At 38.6% G+C, this 19,789-nt stretch overlaps 1 protein-coding gene across 1 annotated transcript in view; it reads right to left on the bottom strand.

Annotated features, from left to right (window-relative positions):
* Positions 1-19,789, bottom strand: part of tmtops2b (teleost multiple tissue opsin 2b) — a 29,753-nt gene that overhangs the window by 7,694 nt on the left and 2,270 nt on the right. Inside the window, exons 2-3 of the mRNA XM_044366158.1 lie at positions 4,605-4,930; positions 52-285 (exon numbers count right to left, since the gene is read on the bottom strand). Coding sequence (XP_044222093.1) covers positions 52-285; positions 4,605-4,930 — 560 coding nt within the window. The remainder of the gene's footprint in view (positions 1-51; positions 286-4,604; positions 4,931-19,789) is intronic.

Below are 19,789 nucleotides of genomic sequence, written 5' to 3'. Positions count from 1 at the left end.
GACTTTGAATTTATGCAGCACCAAAGAATGACATGCATGTTGCTGACTCACTTGTTTGTTCATAAGTATATAGATGAGAGGGTTGATGACTGTGCTGCTCTTGGCCAGCAGTGAGGGCACCACACTGGCCACAGGACTGATGATATTGGGCGGGCCGAATGTTGCCATCATGGCCACGACACCGTATGGCATCCAGCACAAAAGGTAGCAAGCTGCTGTGGTCAGAACCATGAACAGTATGTGATACTCTCTCCTCCGGGCTGCAGTCTTGCGGATCTTACCCACCTGTGGATTAAAATCAGAGAGAGTTGGTGACACAAAAGTAAAAAGATCAAGCTGAGATGCCTTTTGATAGTTTAGATCCTGTTTAAGGTCCATCTCCACTCAAAAGAGGCTCTTTTAAAGCATAACACTTTTGATTCATTTCCAACCTTCCAGGCAGCTGCTGGTTTCCTTCCATTTAAAATCAACCTTCAGAGTCTTAAAACTTGCAAACATGAAAAATAAATGCAATGCTTTACAAGCACTGAAGCTTGTTTGTGCACTCAAGGATGCTCTTACATGGGAGGCTGCTGCTGAGAGACACTGAATGACGAAGCAACACTGATAATTCAAATTCAAATGGGGAAAAAAAACATAATGAATGTAACGTCTGTCTTATAAAACATTTTTATCAGCGTCTGCTTTCAACTTCATTATCATGCAACAATAACAAAAGCGGCCATACACTATAGTCTTTGTGTCAATGTTTGAAAATGAACCGTTCCTCAGGTATGGAGGAAAATTAACGAGAAGACTGTGCAGGTTATTTTTACCCAGCACTCCCAAAGATTGTATGGATGTGTGTGCACGTCCTGATGATTGCCTATACTTAAAGAAAATACTGTAATTTAAAGTCGATCTGGTTTCTAAGTAATTGAGTGGGGAAATGGAAAACCACAAGTACAATATATACAGTAATGTGAAAATGTTTCAGGCACTTTAGATGTTTAGATTCTTATCCATCATGCAATACCACCAAGGAAGCATCTGATTGGTCACTAATTTATTCTACAGCGTGACAACGACCTTAAACATACAGCCAGAGTCATAAAGAACTATCTTCAATGACGAGAAGAAAGAGGAGTCCTGCGACAGATGGTATCGCCCCCACAGAGCCCTGATCTCAACATCATCAATGACCTTCCTCCCTCCCTTTGTGCTTTGTGTGTATAGCCCGTCACGTTTAGTCTCCCATCAAGAACAAGACACACAAAGTGCTGAATAATTCCACCTGGCCCCAGGTTTCGTCAGCTATGTGAGCACAATATAAGCTACAACAATGAAGATATTAAGACTACATTTTGACAGGTGGAATCTCTGCGAGACAGAGGCCATTAAGAAATAATGCAGGACCCACCTTGTACTTTAGTTGTGCAAATTTCCTTATAAAATTGTAATTAATCAAATTACAAAAAAAAAAAAAAAATTGACAAGCAGTGAACGCCCCCTGGAGCAGCCTTTCGCAGCTGGTAATTCAGCCTTGTCACTGAGTGCAGGATTTCAATACAGCATGCCTATGCTATGCACACAGAATGACTACTAATAGGAAAATCTGCATATGAGTGTTTGCATAAAAATGGTACAGCAGTTTAAAAAAATCCCTTACACTAATTGCCAGTAAACACATATAACAAATGTACTTTCACTATTTGTCTCTTGAGTAATGTGTATCAGAGTCCATCTAACTGTATGGTAATCCTAATCCCATTAAAGGTATCCTAACATCCCTTCTTCACTCACAAATGGCTTTTCTTCACCCTCCTGCAACTCTTATGTTATTGGGGAAAATTAGAAGAGTTGTAGAGTTTTCCCTGCTCGCTGCATGACATTCTCTAATGCTCTACATCACCCACTCAGCCCAGTAATTTCTTTTAAGACCACCACACACTTACAGCATATTATCCTAAATTTTAATGACAACCAGGGTGTAAATTGGACCAGAGCCAGCTTCCAGAAACTTTTCCTGAATGCACAAGTGAATGAGATTGAGCCTTTACTCAACAAGAATTTTGAAGGACCACTTTCTGATTCTGTAAATTGTGTGAACATACATTACCCACCAAAGGATAAGGCTTTATGGAGCTACATAATAATGACCCTCATGCTATAAATCACATATCTACTGTCAGTAGAGTGTTTTGATTTAAAGACACTGGAGCCATTTCCCTGATTCACGGCCTCTGTAAACATCACTGTTACGTGATGTCCACAGTCTCCTGCTCATTATTAATGTCTATTTTCATCCTTTCTTTCCGAGTTCAAAAGAGAAGAATAGTAGAGGTGTGATGGCAGGATGAGCATAGAGGACACTAGTTTTCCACTACATCTTAGACTCTCAGCCAACCAAGTCCAGGAACCTCATGACCACCGACATGCACCTGCCTTTTTAAATGGTAAAATGCAGCACTCATTAAAATAAGATGCACTTTGTAAGCTACCATGACAACACTGTCATTTAATCATAAAAACTGAAAAGAAACTAGACTTCTTACCGTGTCTTCTGAATTAAATGGTTTGAGTACTAAATAACAGTGGAGTCACAATTATTATAACTAAGTAATTGTTTCAAAGAGTGATTGAACGAAGCTAATGGAACTGAAATTAAACTGATTCAGCTAATGTGAGGCAATTATAAGTGAAGAGTACTTTGCGAAAGCTGCTTATTGATACCACAGAGTCATTCTGAACAGAGAATAAGATTTATTTAGGAAAGAGCCATCTGGCTCGGATGGAACAAGTCTGCTGATGACAGTAGGAGTGGGGAATGTGCTCCACTGGGGCATGACAGCAGTGTCAACACTTACTCCTCAATCTTAAAGGTTTTATTGGCTGTTTGAGTTCGTGTGCTGTACTACTAATCGTCTACTAATAATCTTTATTTGTATGGCACTTTAAAAACTGACTTCCGAAGTACTAAAAAAAAAAAAAAAACGTTGGATTAAAACGACTGAAGAAACAAGGAGATGTCTGAGTGGCTTAGGCTTTGTCACAGCAGCTGATCTTTCTGAGACGTAATGCTGTGATAATCCTCTGCCCTGCTAACCCCTCTGCTCTGAGAATAAATTTAAATCACTGCCAGTGTAAAGGATTGAATTTACTCAAGGAAAACAAATGTCTCTCCCTAAAACTCAAAAAACCTCCAAGCACCAATCGCTGCCATTAATACTTTAAACGTGTAGTCAAGCTGCATAATCTCGTATTGTCCCTGTAGATGGATCCACTTACACTGTTAAGATAATTTTTTTTTTTTTTTTGTTCAGTACAGTCCCTGAGTTATTTTGGGAAGTAATGCACATAGTACTCACTCATTTTATCTCATGTATTTGAAAGATATTTAGTTCCTCAGTTTGCCTCATGCCTCCTTTATCTGTAGCTGATAAGAGTATTGACCCTCTCTGCAGGGCATGTGTTCACTCATGGATGCTTGCATTGTGCAAAAGCAGTATCTGCAGGGTCCTAGCACGACTCTTTTCATTATTGCACTATAAAGCAGTCAGAAAAGACTACTGTTGATAGTTTTAGAGCAGCCACAGTAAACTACTTCCCTTATCCTGCTTCCCTAAAAACAACTTTAAGTAGCGAATGCCTTTTTTTTCCAAACTGATTTTCACAATCCCAAGTGAAGTAGTAAGTAATTTCTTTTTCCTTTTATTGAAGTTAGACAATTGAGCAGATAAATGCAGATACTGAAGCCCACCAGCTTGTTTGTAAGCATGAACTAGTGTGAACATGGCCGCGCTGCATTCTCAAGTGGTACTACTGACTTCTCTGTGATGGATATCTCCTTGATTTATGGACTGTCACCTAAACCTAATATTTACTGTTGACATATTCAGCCAGAAAACTCAACTCAATCAAACCTCATTGTAGCTGTGCTGAAAATTGCATTGATGTCACATCATTGCTTCATGTCATCTGTCAACCTCCCTCAGTTCTGCTAGTGATGTGTGTGAGATTTTGCTATGATTGAAAGAGAGCCACTCACTGAACATCCTGTCCAAGAGGTCCCTCTATGGATTGAACTTGGCTATATGGGACATGTGGATGGTAAGATGGCAAGAAAACCTCTCAAGATGTATCCCAGCTTTCAACAACGGCTAGCTGCCCACCCTGAAACAATTTATCAGGTGTGTTTTCAGCTGTGCAGTCAAACTGAATGGATGGGGGAACAAACCCTATATGTCTGGGTTACTAACTTCGATTTTGGGATATATCACCCTCTCTCACTGTGGGGCAAGAGACAAGCGTGACATCCCTGGAGGGTGTTCATGCGTTCATTCATTTTTGATGCAGTTTCCGAGGATGTTTGGACCTTTTTTTCCACCTCAAAGATTGGACACTATTTTCAAACCATTGTAACTGAAATAAATTCAAGCTGACTGCAGCTGCTGTTCTTTGTGAATAAGCAAAACTACAAACTTATTTTAGCTACATCTCAAGCCTACAGGGTTTGTTTGTTTGTACTTAAAAGATAGATTTTTGGTGTAGGAGCAGTTTTTAGCATAAATTATTTACACACACACACACACACACACACACACACAAACACACTGTCTCTCTACCTGTTTGACAGCCCAAAGCAGCCTGCCATAGCAGTAGATCATCACCAGGACAGGTAGACCCAGGCAGAAAATGAAGAGGCAGATGATGTAGGCGTGCGACTGGGCCGTCCGAACCGTCCAGGACACAGAGCAGCTTGTTCCTGCCCCCTCTATGTCGTAGCTGCTCCACCCCAGCAGAGGAGGCACCGTCCAGAACAAGGAGTACAGCCAAGAGCCCCCAACGGCCATCAGGGGCTTACGGTAGTTTGGCCCACGCTTGTTGTACACAGTCAGAGTGCTGTAGCGGTCGTACGAGAGGATCACCAGAGAAATCAGTGACACAATACCTAAGAAAGGCAGAGGGGTGAGAATGGGCTGCTGTAAGTAAATGGCATATTAGAATACAGTAGAATACACCTTTACTGTCAAGCAGGGTGGAAAATTGTCTTTGGCTGAACAATACATAAAAAAGACACAAAAACATATAACATGTTGCAGAACAAATACTAAGAGAGCTCCATTTGAAACAGGGCACTATACAATACTAAAAAGCAGGTCTTGAGGGACAGTAGAGTTTAAAATGATAATACTCTTGGAAAGACTTATTAAAAACATATTTCCTTGTCTTAAGGAAGGCATCCAATAATGCCTCCCAGATTCCTAAAGGCTCAACCTGAGTAAGTCAAGGATGAAAACTGCCAGAGCGCTTCTGGCTTTCATTCTCTTCCTGACCATGTATACAGTAGGTTACTGTGCTCCATTTGAGGTTTCCAACTATTTTGCCTCCCATACAACCTCAGTCAAAGTGACAGTTAGAGATCTGTGACAGTGTGTGTCAATCACAATGTGTTAGTGTGTCTGATCTAAAATAAAACCTGCAGTCAGTCAGGATTTAAATGGTGATGGATTACACAACAACAAGTCCTCAAAATTTAATGACAAGATACGCAGTTAGTCCATGTACTCTAGTTTTCTGATTAGACGCCCCTATCAGCAGGACGACATTGTCATTTCAAAAATCAAACTATTATGATCTATGGTTTGGTTAGGATTAGGCACAAAAACAACTTGGTTAGGGAATATCATGGTTTGGGTTAAAATAACTGTGATCTGTGATCTGCGTCATCATGGTTACAATAATAACAACTTGGGTAACAGTTAGGGAACGACCGTGGTCACTGATAAAAGAAACCAATGTTAACTGTCAGCAAGAAACAGGAAATGAACTGCGGTCTCCCATTTTAAAGTGTCATAATTCTTGCAGTATAGCTGCTGAAGAGTCACTTGAACATAAACATGTCATTTTTTTGGACATTTGTTCAAACTAGTAATGCTCTTGTTTTTCTTGGGAGGAAAGCCTCTGATTATCACACCGGGTGACATAAGCATTGACCACTCCGTCCCCACACTCCTCCCTCATCCCCTAGTCGATTCCTTTCTTTGAAGCCCTTCGTGTGACGCATACTGAGACCTTTACTGTCACTCCACTTAATAACTGATCATTGAGCAATTAATTGGATTTGGCTCATCATTGCCAAATACATGCACTTATTTTTCTCAGTGTCAATCTTAGTGACTCTATTCTATAATAAGCTGGGCTTGTTGTATTGTAGAAATGATGCCATTTCTTTGTTTTTTATGAGCAATTTTTCAGACACTGTAAACATTTTTATCATACTCATTCATAATATTCCTCAAGGTATATGTGTCCTCTTGTACTTACAATATATCTGAACTCCCTTTGAATATTTGACAGTGTGGCAAGACTATAAAAATATGAAGAAAAACATTTTTCCATCCAGGAAAGTTAAGTCAATTAAACTATTTAAAAGCAAAGCTGAAAGCCCTGATCACCACTGAAATGAAATGAAGATGTACTGTACTGAAATCAGAGCTGTCTTAAAACAGGCTTTACTGGTGATGTTTTGCCTTAGGCTGGCTGTCCTCAAGCAAAAGATAAAAAGTCAGTGGGACCTTTATCTTTGTTTATCCCAATGCTAACACACAATATAAAAATGTAATTACATGTATCACCTCAAGTGCAATATATCACATGATCACTTGTCTGTGGCTCACATTGGTAAAACTTCTCTAGCAGTTAAGGAGGACAAAAGCCGTACTTGCAGAAATATGGATTCTTTTTCAGTGGCAGTTTAATGATTTCAAATGTAATTAAAACATTTTTCCATTTTCCAAACTTCCAAACAGAACACTGAAAACCTGGTGAACCAACATAATTACAGCATTTAACTCTAAAAACCCTTCAACCACAGGGCATGAATGATAAACTTTTTTTTTTCAAGTAAACATTGTAGACTTACGTCATAACCAGAATCACCTAACTGAATTATTTATATCGCTGTCTCCACCAGATCATATTTGATGACCTGATAAATGGTGCAATGATCAGTGAATTGTTTATCCTCATCTGTGTGTGGACCTCTATGCTGTGTGACTGTTAGGTCCTTTTCACAACAAAGATGATATAACATCTATTTTGAACCATGGCCCTTAAATACCAATGGGGCCGATTATGATGATGAAGTGTTTCCATCATACTGTTTCTTTGCCTTTTTTATCTATGGCTCACAGAGGCAACAGTCACATCTGCAGTGTTTCACTGGTTTCCACAGAGTGTACACACTGTGATGTGGCAGCAGTCCCCGCAGGGTCCTAGCACCAGCCCTTTTCATGTGTCTTGTGATTCTGGGCTCTTTGTTTTGCATTCTAAATCAGTCAGAAGACAAAAACAAAAATCAGTTAGACCATGATTACAGGTTGTCCTTGTCATTTTCATTAAGGGTGAGTCTTATGTAATATGAACCATTATGCTAAAAATGCATGAGAGTGGCGTGCTGCACGTGAATAAAAAGAGCAACTTTTTGTTGAGACCGTGATGGCCGTTTGACCATGTGCGCTCCAGAACAACACATAGTAGTGTTTTCTAATCTGGCGCCGTTGATGATGTGACAACACTGTGGTTACCGTCTGGTTAGGTTTAGGCAAAAAAAACACTTGGTTGGGTTCAGGGAAAGACGATGGTTTTGGGTTAAAATGATCACTTTGTTAAAGTTAGAGAAACATGTGGTGTGAGTTAAACTTACTACTTCCTTAAAGTTAGGTGACCTTTGTCGTCATGACTACAATAAAAACCACAGGGTTAAGGTTAGGAGATGATTGCAATTAAGTTTTGAAAACTGTCCCATCTCACGGTGGGAAACGGGAAGCGAACAGTGGTCTCCTGGGGCAAAGTCCACTGTTTGTGGGGAAGACAGTCTCTTCTCTCTGCCATAAGCCACCAGGCTCAGTGGAAATTAAATGCAGTAGACCTGCAGTAAAACAAATTATTTTACCAATGCCGTGACAAGCAAATATAGTAAATCTCATCTCATATAGACCTGGCCATGCCACTGCCTGACATATTCAACTCCGACCCTGAAACCCATCTGCTCCATCTTCCTTTCTCTGGAGCTCTTGACCCTTTTCATGTTTCCTATTTCACTGCATCATGATGTTACCAACCTTTGCTATGACAAATCTGCAAAAAAAAAAAAAAGACAATGTCCTTTACATTGGAAATAGAAAGTGGTCATATTGCAGTAACCTATGGTTCAAAATGCTCCATATTACCATCTGGCATTTAAGGAATGGGGGGTTAGAGGGCATAAAATCCTGGATCTCAGAACAGAAGAGAAACCACACTCAAACCAAGTAGACAGAGGACTTGAAGCACAGAACTTTAGAAATATATTGTGATAAAAATGAGGTCCTGTACATCTCACGCCATATTTCTGAAGGGTAATGTACTTACATTCTACACGCGTCATTAATTATGTTTTGTTAGGTCAAAGGCCCCATGAAACGGAAGTTAGAGCGTCTTTAGCGCCCGTACTGTGACATATTTCCTCAATAAAACAGAATACTTGGGCGGTGTACAGTTACGAGAGGGTGTACAGTTAAATCAAATCCTTCGCATTTGATTGGATTGCTAAAATGTGGGAGGGACTTCTAGTTTAGCTTGATACAGAGATGCAGAGAGAAACTGAGCTGACTGTTGGCACCACACACACCTCCCTCACTTGTTGTTAGATCAAGAGCAGGACAAGGGAGAGGTGAATGAATTAGACCTCAACCACATTGTTTTGGAAATGAAAACAAAGTTTTTGCCTGCTGATATCCAAACACACACTCTTCCTATCTTTTTCCATATTGTTAGCTACTACAACCCACAAATGGTGAAGTGCAGTTTTATATGACCGGTGTGGCTAGCTAGTCACCCAAAGTCACATTTGATTGGATGAACTTTTGTAAACACCCCTGAGTGCAAGATGAGTCATCAAACATTTGAAACCATTTTACAGGGAGAGAAAAGATGTAATGAATTTGATGTAAAAAAAAAAAAAAATCACACATTTAACATTTTTATATCAAATGTTCCAGAAGTAATTAAGTGAGATCAAAGTCTGCTGGAAAGGCAGCGTGTTAGCTGACACAGCCTCCTCTTATAGAAGCCTCAGCATACGGAACAAATGTCACTATACAGAAGATGAAATTCATAGTGCAAAGTGTAATGAGATCAACCTAGAAAAAAAGATCTCTCTTTGTAGTTTCTCCACCTGAGAATCACTAATAAGATGGTTTATGTATCTATGATGTATTTTAAAGGAAAAAAGGGCAAAGGTGTGTGCAAAATCACACATGAACTATGCTGATCTTGTGGAGAGTGACCCGCTGTGATGAACTTTTACTTGACAAATCATATCTGACATCCCATTCTTGCCCCTACTGTTGTGCACAGACTTTCTACTCCAGAAAAAAACAACTGCTGTATGTTGAAACAGTATGTTCATATTCAGCACCAAAGGAGGAAGTAGTGGGACATTTTTATAGTACAGCAAACAGTAGCAGTGTGAAGCATGTGTTGGATGGCTGTAACGGTGGTTGTACAGAGCACTTGATTTGGATGCTGAAGACTGGCGATTGTGTCTGGACTCCAAGCAACAGTAAATGCACATCTTACACCTTAATTCTGATGTTAGTGGCATGACAATTCATCACTTTGTTCAAGAATGAACAAACTTGCTCTTATTAATGCCACATTCATGTCATATGCAAAACTGACAATATAACACCATACCCATTAAATTTGAGTTTAATGACATTGAACTAAAGTCTTTGGCCAATGTGAAACATCCATATTTGTTTGGTTTTCAGGCACTTCTGTATTATTAAATGCCAAGTCAGAAAAAATTGGAGCTTTCAGAAAACTACTTGTTTCCCAGTTGTAATTACAACTTGGATGTTGATGTGAATTCAATTTACAAGTCGGAAACTCATAATTATGACAACTCCAATATGACACAAACAAGGCATTACTCTTATTCTTCCCGTCATCTTAATTGCAGGCTTAAAGAAAGTGTATAGAAAGGGTTCAATCACTCATCCACAAACCACTTTTCACTCCTACAGCCCCAAGCAACCCCCAAAGGACTTTGCAGGAGTGTGTGTCAAGCCTGTATACTCAGTTCCAATGTCCACTCTAAGCAGTATTTACTGAACCTTAACAGACTACACTTTACATCACCTCTGTGTGAGTAAAAGAAGATTTAGGGCTTCAAGTGCTGTATGAGGAATGGAACAACACTGAAATCACATTACAGAGACATTTCTGTGGACAGTAAAGTGAGGATCATATTCAAAATGTAGTTTAATCAATTTGAGTGTTTGGTTCTTGTTTATAAGGAAATAGCAATGAATAAAATGAATGAATGAAATTACCATATTTAGAAGTTACCATCATGTCACTATACGACAAATACACCTCTGTATTTATACACCTCTAGAGAATATTTTTAAGTCTTCATAAAGAGCCCAAAAAGTCAAAGTGACAGAGCCCCCAAGCGCTTTCAATTTCATAAAGTGACAGCCTTCAGCCCTCCTGGAACTAGGAGTGTACATCAAACTTCCTTAAGGCCTGATCTTGTAATCGTGCCATATTCTTAATGCCTCCTTATCTATATTTCTATGGCAACAATTTCATTTCAGTTGCCTAAACAGGATACCTTAAGCAAAGGGGCAGCAGATCATAAAATGCTCATAAAAAAGCACTGTAACCACATAATTCTTGTTTCATTTCAGACATGTTAGAGTATAGAGCCAAATCACACTGGGCCTCATGCTAGAACCACTCATATGAACAGATTCCTCCTTAAGAAGCACATATGAGTGATTTAAGGAAATTTGAGGCATTCACCAATTTTTCTGTGCTTAGAATTTTCTCTTAGGCACAAACAAAATTGGTCCAGACCTGTCGTATGAGTCATGAACAGACTCTGCCTATTTTCACAGGGGAAGAAACACTTGTTTGACTTAGAATTATATTATATATATATCTGAATGAATTTGGAGTTGAAATATGATATCGAAATCAAGTAAAATGAAATACATAATTAAAATAAAATTAATGCAAAATTTATATTTTTACTGAGATATTTTGGCAGATCAATTATAGCCTACATATCAGTAGTTGTTAGGAAACATCTCTCACTGTGACAGCTGCTTCAGGATCTTTCTTCATCTTCATCTTCTCTTGCAGCTGACAGTAACATCACCTACTGTGGGCTATAATATTCTCTCCTCTATCATCTCTGTGAATGTCACATGTCACATCACAGACCACTTTACTTTATAAAGAGGTTTTTTTAGCATCTAACTTCATGTCACAGCATTCTCTCTTTATTTTTGTCACACTACAGTGCTGAAAAAAATGGGCCTCTTTGTATTTCAATAAGCAGTGTTTTCCTGTCCACTGCAGTGGAAGGATCTTAACAGAAAGAGGAAATTTTGCACAAAAAAAAACAAAAAACTTGCAAGATATTGACTTGATTTGACTAATTTGGATGACTGAAGCCTCATATTAGTTTCAAATCAACTTTTAAATACACTTTTGCACAGAAGAACTTAATAGTCAGTATGAACAGGAGGAATGATTAGAGCAAGAAAAACGTGTCAATATTCATTTGGGCACCTGAGTGTTGTTTTAGGATAGACTTGAAAAATTGTGATCCTGTCCTTTAACATATTTTGTGCATACTGCACGAGAGCATAACATGAGTTCTTTCTAACTGGACATTTTCGGAGAGGATCCTGGTTGTTCTGGGTTGATAGAAGGCTACACATATTCTTAACAAAACAAAACAGGGCTTAATAGTGCAACATAGAAAATGCAGTGTGATGGACAGGGGGACTTTTTAATTTATTGGAGGAAAACAAATAAGAGAAACCACTTCACCTATGTTTCTCTCTCAGGATTATCATTACCAGACTGAAGGAATTAAAATCTGTTGTTTCATTATAAATAATGATTATAGGTCTTCACATTTCCTAGCAGCATGACAACATTTTTATTATCTTGATGTGTTACAAGCTAGTTGTGCCAAAGACTACGTCAACACATCATTCACCAGCTGGAAATAAGCTAATACTATTATACAATGTTGATAATCATCACCATTGACAGGCAGAATTAATAATGGAATTAGTTTGTCTGACTGGAATTAATATGGATTTAATCTGGATGTCATTAACCACATGTCAAAATTTGTAAACTATCAAGACTGAATCAAATGTTTATCCTGTCCATAACCATTTAATTGAAAGAGAAAATTATAGATTATAGCACGACTGCAAGCATTTCTCATGGCTTTAAGAGCCACGATGCTTGCGGTAAATCTACCAAATTAAAATGAAAATACAACAAGGTAATATTCTTACACTATTACAATAACCTATGATGTTTAATCTCTCCATGACAGGACAGAATGGCTCACTACTATTCCAAACATGTTGCTCCAGTCAGTTGTTCACCATGATACCATCTGTCTGTGTGATATACTAAAATAAAAAATAATATATATGTATATTTCGACTAATCAACTCTTCATTCTACTCTCATGTATCATAATTAGCTTTTGTTGAATGGCTGGAAAAGAGAACCCAACAGACGATCAGTTTTTATTCTATATTTCTATGGCATCTATTTGTCGTTCTCATCTCAATTTTACTGAAATTATTTTTCACTAAACCATCTGCAACTTTCAGGTTTTAACTGCTTAAAAATACATGACAGCCCTACTCCCTCATATATGTTCATCATTATGCACACTTTGTAATAATAGTAGTTCTAAGAGTAGAAGTTCATGTCTGGACCAACTGTGTTATGCATTTCTCCCACAATGTACACTGTAATCTGTAAAAGCTCGGCCAATCTGTGCAATATTTTAAAAGGATCCCAGGTGATTTTCCATAAAGCCTGCCTGCTTAGGACCTAGTAACATTTCCAAGCTGCATGAAAGCAGTCACATTGGTAGTAAAGGAGTTGACATTGACGTACGATGTTTTTGTGTTTAGCATGTTTTTATGTAAAGCACTTTGTATCGCATCTTATGCATTATTATTATTGTGATTTTTGTTAGCTACACAAGTTACACTATTGTAATTGCTGAAAAATCTGTCATCAAAACAATTTTCCCTTCATGCCACAGATGAAAAAGCAAGACAGCTTACATGTAGCAGAGTGTTACAATAAACAGTGATAGCCATTTCAATAATTGAAATTTTTCAAGACAAATTTTGGGGGGCATTTTTGCTCTTATTGCACCATTCACTGCATAGAGGATGACAGGAAACAAGCTGATAGAGAAGGATATGACATGCAATAAAGGTTCATGGTCAGAGTCGAACCAGGAACACTGCAGTTATATAATACGCATCTTAACCACAAGGCCACCAGGATGGTCTCTGCTATCTCATCTAAAGGAAAGACAACAGGGTGGCAGGGAGATTTATTTAGAGGAAATGAAAAACCCAAGTCAGGCATTAATATGGTTGTTTGCAGTTTAATCAAAGCACTCAGCCATCCTTATCCACATGAAAGTGTAGCCATGCATGATTGGGCATATGAAAACTGACTATGGTGCTTTTAACAAGGCCACTGCTGGGGTGAATAAAATGCACTGGATGATGCAACTGTGCTGGATGGTAGGTATTTATGAACACATAATATACCTTATGTACTTCATCCAAGTAAAGTACGACCACTGTGAAATACGATGCAAAATTCCTTGCAAACGTGTGTACGTGTTTATATTTGTATTACTAACTGTAAGGAAGTTTGGCCTTGAGCAAATAAAAGGACATTTAGTAGTTCACATGGACAAATAGAGTCCATATGTAGTCCATGTCTAGTATAATACAACTAAGATACACCTACAGGCAGAGGTTTTCTCACTTTCACAGGTGAAGCTTTGTGTTTTAATTAAAATTTGATTAAAAAATTATTTACCTGTATCATTTATTTGTATGTAAAGGATGGGAAATAGAAAATCATTGTACACCAACAAAGTGCAAATACTGTTACTTATATGCAGATGCAAACACTAATTTAATTCTCACAGTGAATGTCAATGTGATACACAGTGTTCACGACAGTAGAAAAATAAGCAGAAGACATAAAGATGTAAAAGAAGGTATATTCAATATTACGTTTTTATATTGACATAAAGGTTGAGTGAGGGCTCTTTATGTTCTTATTGACAGTTTCCCTGTCCTTCAAGGCAATTATACCTGCTGAATTCAGTTAACTTTGTTATTCCAGATATGTATACTCGAGTGTATGTGCTGCAGCATATATCTCTGACACCACAGAGTTTGGTGTCAGATCCTGCAGTCATAATATCATTGCAATAACAAACACGAAGTATCAGAGTATTACTACCCCCACTAGGAATGAAAAAGGCCATCCCAGCGACCAGTTCCCTCCCCTCCCATCCCATCCCATGATAGTTCTACATTACATAGTACATAGATTCATATATTTACAACAATACAGCAAAGTGCACTTACATACATTATAATTCCATACTTGTACATATTCAAGCCAGCAGCTGTTTAAGATCTGCTGCTTTCTCTAGCCCCATGGATAATACTGTAGATTGTTCCTTGTGTAGTATGCTCAGAAAACACATCAGTCATTGTGTATGGGTAAGGATTCAGTCTTAGAGCTAGCATTTTTTTTGTTGTGGCTATAAGACTTGTAAGTAAAATATGAGATTTGGAGGCCGACAGATCCATTGATGATGTATCGTAAAATCAGCAACCTAGGACAACAGGGTACTTAGTAAATCTGATGAGGTAGAAAATATTACTTTCCAGAATGAGGCCACCCCATGGCACTCCCAGTACCTATGCGTAAATGAGTCCACAAGGCCAAGAGTACATAGTTACCCCCCCCCCCCCCCCCCCCCCCAATTAGGCTAATGAAGCGAACTTTGGACCCAAGCCAAATCTATCTAGTACCAACCATCTCGTCCCATTCCAGACAATCAAAAGCCTGTTTTGCATCCAATGAGAGGACTGCATGAGGCGAAGCTACATCCTGAGAGAAGTTAAAGGGGACCTATTATGCTCATTTCCAGCTCTTTATTTTTATTTTTGTACCCCACGTGAGTAGCTTTCCATGATTCACAGTTCAAAAAACGAATTTATCTCATACTGGCCCTTTATGCAGCCCCTCAGTTCAGTCTCTGTCTTTTAACATGCAGTCTTAGCTCCTCTCTCTTTAAGGCCCCCCTATTGATGTGTCCACTATGTTCTGATTGGCCAGCTTTTCAGTAGCCTGCAGAGGGGCAGCCATATCAGTCATGTTAAGTTACCACTGATGCAAACCCAACATTTCCTGCTTTACTGCTTCAAATTAAAAGCAATTTATCAAGTTCACACCTGAAATATTTACAATAATCAGTATTTTTCAAGAGAGTGGTATAGAAATGCTAATGCAATGCTTTAGCAGGTGTGTTTAGTAAGGTAAGTTTGACCGATATGACTGAATGGTCAGACAATGGGCAAGGAAACATTGTTACAACATATATTTCAGAAATGGTTGGAAAACGAAAAGGTAGTCAATACATGAGTAGGATCTATGTCTATTGGAGAAGAAGCTGTATTGTCTAGCTGAAGGGTTAACCACTAATATGATAATATGAGATAGAGAAGTTGATGCAGAGATTTGGGAATGGGAAAGCTGTTTAGGGATATTGAAGGAAATGTACTGGATAGCATTAGTACCTTTGGCTTCCTCGAATATCCCCAGAATACGTAGGTTGTCTCGCTGACTACGGTCTTCTAGTTTAGCTTCAATGTTTGCAGGTTAGCTTGGCTTAGTATTGTGTTTTTCAGCTTGCACCAGCACAGAGTTTTTGCATGTCCTCGGTACAATTAACCAGGTCAGTCTTTTATTTCCATTAAATGAAAAGGCATTGTTCTTCCATAGCGGCAGCTATCATGGCTGCTAGCTCGCTGCTTCCAGCTTTGGGCTTGTTGAGAGTCTCATTGTTGCTGTTTTGGTGGATGGCTGGTCATTTGGTGGATCTGGTATGCGACATTGAGGACACTGAGTTGCTAGAGAATGTATGCAGGATCAGAAGGGTGAAATAAAAGTAGTTTGTTTATAGTTTGTTTAGCAGAAGGAGGTGGAAAGGGCAGGAGTGAAAGCATCAAGCAGTCATCTTCTCTGCAGGTTACGTGACCTCCCCTGGCATCTCCAATATTGAGTACCATGCTCAGTCAAGTCTTCTATATAGGCTAATAGTGAGTGCTGAGTGCCTACAGCACAATACAGGAGTTGAGAGGGGAACAAAGTCAAATTAAATAGCAGCTGAATGTTTGAATTATTAAATCCTAATTTTACTCATAAAATGTCCATTCCTCGCTATTAATATGTTTTTTTTTTAAAAATTGGTGAAGCATAACGTTACACAGTGGGTGAAAAACAGAAGGAAACGCGATAAAACATGCACGGAGATGAGCGGAGGGTGGTGAAACTGTGACGACAGAAGTAAACATTAAAAATGATAATAAAAAAGGGAGAAAAAGATAAGAAGGAAAAATAAATGAACAAGCATTGGCATGGTGCAGTTTATCTATTAACATTCCTACAACCAGTGTGTATGTATAATGGATGACTAGAGACAGACAAGAGACGAATACAAAATATGCTGAAGCATTCAAGAAAACAACAGGACCTGAAATGTGTAGTGTAGTGTGTATTGCCCTTGAGTATCCACCTCAGTATGTCGGATGAAATTAGCAGTTTTTGCAGTAACTGCCAGCATATGAGTTGAGTGAAGTATCTAGTGTATGTGTTTGTCTGTTTGTACAGTTAAATGAGGACATGAGGGTAAAATACATAACCATCGACATTGAAGTAAGCTACAAATAGTCATAGTGAGTCAAACAATGTAGTCAAATTGTAACATTGAATTATTGGGTACAGTTTCAGGAAGGGCTGCAATGCTTTGTTTGTGTTTAAAGTGTTAGTTTGCCTGAATCAGCATCAATAGCATCTTGCTGTTGGCGGGAGGGGGTTTGAGGAGTGCTTGTACTTGGGCCAATGCACAGGAGCTCCGAAGGATTCTCCAGCTTAAAACCATCAGAACGGGAGCCAGTTTTAGCTGTTGGGTTGGGGGAAATAACATTACATGGTTTGTGAACAAAAACACATGATACATTATGAAATGCTAGCCCAACACACCAAAGAAACTGAGGTAACATTAGCAAAATGAAGCACACTGTAACGCTAGCACTGACAGACACACACATGAAAACAAATGAACGTTTGCAATAGGGGTGAGCCTGAATACAAATACGTTATTTGGCAAAGCACAAATAGTGTTTTGTTTTTTTTACAAACATTTATTTCGTACAAATATTTTAAAGATTATTTGTTTTCGGGAAGAAAAAAAAAACATGTTAGATACCAGTGCGCAGGTCAGTTACATCGCTATCTCAGACTCTCTCCCCTGCTCTGCTGTTACATGTATCAGCAGGTCTCAACTAGGTCACATCCACCTGCTACATGACGCACATTTCCTTATTTGGACATCATTCCCAGAGTTGGTGGTGTTCCCCAGAGATAAAGCTGAGCTACTGACACAAAGTGCTTACATTACACAGTATGTCTGCTCATTGGCAATGCACTTGGTTTATCTCAGGAGTCAATGCAGTCTTCTATGATCTGGGAGACTTGAGTTCTGGTGTGGGGACCTCCTTCGTAAGGTAATTTATTTATAAACACTTATTTTAACACTTTAATATCCTAAAATTAAAAGCGTAATAAATACAAAAACTGGATTTTTGCACCTATTTCTACTTTTATTCAAACACAAATATAAATAATTTTGCTGCCTCAACAAATACAGATACAAACACAAATACTGGGCTCTCTGCACATCCCTAGTTTGCACACATCCCACCACAAGATGAACCTGTAGACATGAGGCAGCATGAGTAGAAAAACTGAAACGATAAAAAAGTGTCTTAATTAACTTTGTCCAGCATGACTAGATTAGTCTGCTCTCCTTTTCTAGTGAAACTGTTTGACAGTATTAGAGCTGCAACGATTAGTCAGTTAATCGACTAGTTGCAAACTATTAAATTAATCTCCAACTACAGTGGAAACTGCCTATAGTGATCACAGTTACAGTGATCAACTGCTTATATGGATCAAAAAGCTCAGGACAGAATCATTCCTATACAAATGCTGTTGAAATAATTTGTTTATAGTAATCAAGTAGTCCGCTTCCAGTGTTCATTTTGGGTCTTTTCATACATGACAACATATGAAAAAAGATTTAAAACTACAGTTATTCTAGTTTCTTTTTACTTTACTCCCATGATACACGTATGATATGTACTTAGCGTCTGTGGCACCATTATTGCCTTGCAGTAACCCGTCTGCTTCCGGCTAGTTACCTGAGACTGGTGCTGCGTGCACTTTCAATGTGCATGACAGGAAAGAGAATGTCTCTCAGTGAAAAATGTAGTCTTCTTGAAGCTTATGATAAACTGCCAAAAACAAGCCAATGAGATGCAGCAGCAAATCAACTAGCGTTCGAAACAGCTGTCCTGTATTTTGAACATAGACTGTAAAAAATATGGATGTAGTTACCTTGACGTCACCTATTGGTTTCTGAAGAGTGGTTTTGAAGCTCAAAGTGGGCCGCTCCAGCCGTTGCCATCTTGGCAGTGCCTGACTCTGCCTAACACCTGGCTAATCCAAAATGGGCAAAGAGGTGGCGGATCAAATGAAGCCTGGTTGCTGAAACAAGCCACCTGGCGGCTAGCAACCTGTCACTCAAAGCGGCCACATCCTTAATTATGCATAACTTTACGGCTTAATAAAATCTAAACGGGTGAGTTATAATCCATTGTATCAGGCTGTAAACATGTTTATTTCTGCTGTAAAGTTGGTCTATGGGGATTGACTTGCTTTTGGAGCCAGCCTCAAGTGGCCATTTACGGAACTGCAGTTTTTGGCATTTCCACATTGGCTTCATTTCAGCCCCAGAGGTTGCCGCTTGATTTTGAAACAGTCAATAAAATTCAGTAAATAGCAAAGCTGTCTGTTTCATTACTTTATATCATGTAAGAATTATACAAATGTCAGTTAGATGAAAATCTGCATGAGAAATAAAGGAAAAGAAAAAAATGTGGTTATCATAATCATCCGCTTATAGTGATCAATTTGACCTGGAGAGACATGAGCACTATAAGCGGTTTGAGTAATTTTTTAAGGAAAAACTTGCCCAAATTCTCTTATTCCAGCTTCTCAAACGTGAATATTTTTGATTTCTTTAGTCTTCTATGACAGTAAACTGAAGATATTTGGGTTGTGGACTGTTGTGGACAAAACAAGACATTTGAAGATGTCATCTTGGGCTCTGGGAAATAGTGATTGACATTTTTCACCATTTTCTGACATTTTATGGACCTAACAACTAATCAATTAATCAAGAAAATAATTGACAGATTAATCGATACTGAAAATAATCATTAGTAGTGACACTAGACAGTATGATACTACGACAGTTGCCACAAATAACACACATGGTCATCACATGCTCCACTTGATCAGAGGGCAGTAGAAAGATTGGCTGAGCAGTATCTCAGTTTTATGTGCCCCCTCATCAGCCAGTCAGATGTTAGAGGGAACATTTCTGTCTGGTGCGCAGTTGTGTTTGTGTGTCCTGAGGCAGCCTAAATATCTGTACAATAACATTTTCACCTCCTAAATATAAGACATGAGACCATATGCCATCTAAGATAACAACTGGAAACTACAAGAATCAATGAGTCAATGAGTTACTTCA

This window comes from Thunnus albacares, chromosome 11 (genome assembly GCF_914725855.1).
Source record: "Thunnus albacares chromosome 11, fThuAlb1.1, whole genome shotgun sequence".
In the NCBI taxonomy this organism is placed as follows: domain Eukaryota; kingdom Metazoa; phylum Chordata; class Actinopteri; order Scombriformes; family Scombridae; genus Thunnus; species Thunnus albacares.
This window is presented reverse-complemented; position numbering and strand designations above follow the sequence as displayed.